The sequence below is a fragment of the Myotis davidii genome, unplaced genomic scaffold, assembly GCF_000327345.1.
Source record: "Myotis davidii unplaced genomic scaffold, ASM32734v1 scaffold936, whole genome shotgun sequence".
NCBI lineage: Eukaryota > Metazoa > Chordata > Mammalia > Chiroptera > Vespertilionidae > Myotis > Myotis davidii.
In genome coordinates, this window is record NW_006287077.1 from 235,755 (window position 1) to 237,109 (window position 1,355).

The 1,355-nt window shown below is 66.7% G+C and overlaps 1 protein-coding gene across 1 annotated transcript in view; it reads left to right on the forward strand.

Annotated features, from left to right (window-relative positions):
* Positions 1-1,351, forward strand: part of RPS5 (ribosomal protein S5) — a gene marked incomplete at its 3' end in the record, with an annotated part of 6,802 nt that extends 5,451 nt beyond the window's left edge. Inside the window, exons 2-4 of the mRNA XM_006758976.2 lie at positions 196-405; positions 515-643; positions 1,229-1,351. Coding sequence (XP_006759039.1) covers positions 196-405; positions 515-643; positions 1,229-1,351 — 462 coding nt within the window. The remainder of the gene's footprint in view (positions 1-195; positions 406-514; positions 644-1,228) is intronic.
* Between the last annotated feature and the right edge of the window lie 4 nt (positions 1,352-1,355).

Below are 1,355 nucleotides of genomic sequence, written 5' to 3' on the forward strand. Positions count from 1 at the left end.
GCCAGGTGCCGCCGGCCGGGGGAGGAGGCTCCGCAGGTAGGAAGCCGCCGGCGCCCTGGGGTCTCGGTGGGGGCTCTTCCTCTGCTGTGGGCTTCGTCCCTGGGGTCCCCCCTGGGTCCCCGTGCTCCCGGGGCCTGTGGGTCCGGCTCTGGGGCCCCTGGTCCCCCCTGCCCTGACGGCCCCTCCCTCTGCCAGGACTACATCGCGGTGAAGGAGAAGTATGCCAAGTACCTGCCCCACAGCGCCGGGCGCTACGCGGCCAAGCGCTTCCGCAAGGCGCAGTGCCCCATCGTGGAGCGCCTCACCAACTCCATGATGATGCACGGCCGCAACAACGGCAAGAAGCTCATGACCGTGCGCATCGTCAAGCACGCCTTCGAGATCATCCACCTGCTGACGGGCGAGGTAGGCGGCCGGGCAGAGCGCCGCCCACAGAGCCGCTGGGGGCCCTCAGGGTTTGGGGTGACCATGGACAGTCCCGCCTGTCTCGGCTCATTGGCTCCCTCTCTCCCAGAACCCCCTGCAGGTCCTGGTGAACGCCATCATCAACAGTGGCCCCCGGGAGGACTCCACCCGAATTGGGCGCGCCGGGACCGTGCGGCGGCAGGCTGTGGACGTGTCCCCTCTGCGCCGTGTGAACCAGGTGGGCCTGGGGTTGCGGCCTCAGAGGAGTCCTGCCCGGGGCAGGGGCCGGCCAGTGGGAAGGTTCGCCCAGCCACATGCTTTGCTTGGAGTGTCACTTCCTCCAGGGAGCCTTCCTGAATTCCTGGCCGTGCAGGGCAGATGCCAGCTCTGGGCCTTTGGGGCGGCGTTGGGCTGAGGTGCCGTTTGAGTCTGGTGTACATTTGGTCACTGTGTGTGTTTCTTGGACCGTTGGAGGATCAGTTGATGACGTTCTCAGAGAACATGGACGTTCTATTCCCACTGTCTCCCGGTCTGGGGCTCCCTCTGTCCTGTGTGTGCAGCCGCCCCAGCACTGTAGCTGCTCGTTTTCAATCCAGGGTCCAGGCCGGGAGCACACCCTGTCATGGCAGGTCTCCAGTCTCCAGGAATGGGGGACCCTTTGTGTCTGCACTTTAGGGCCCCAGTCTGACCCCAGACCTGGCGGCATGCCACCCGAGCAACAGTGTGGTCAGTGTGGTCGGCAGCACTCCTTGGGGCCCACGGACCGGCCCTGCCTGGTGTGGGGTGTCCTGCCCCAGGCTTAGCCAACCCCTGTGCTCCCCAGGCCATCTGGCTGCTGTGCACGGGTGCCCGCGAGGCTGCCTTCCGGAACATCAAGACCATTGCCGAGTGCCTGGCAGACGAGCTCATCAACGCGGCCAAGGTGGGTGAGGACACGGCGGGGGCGGGGG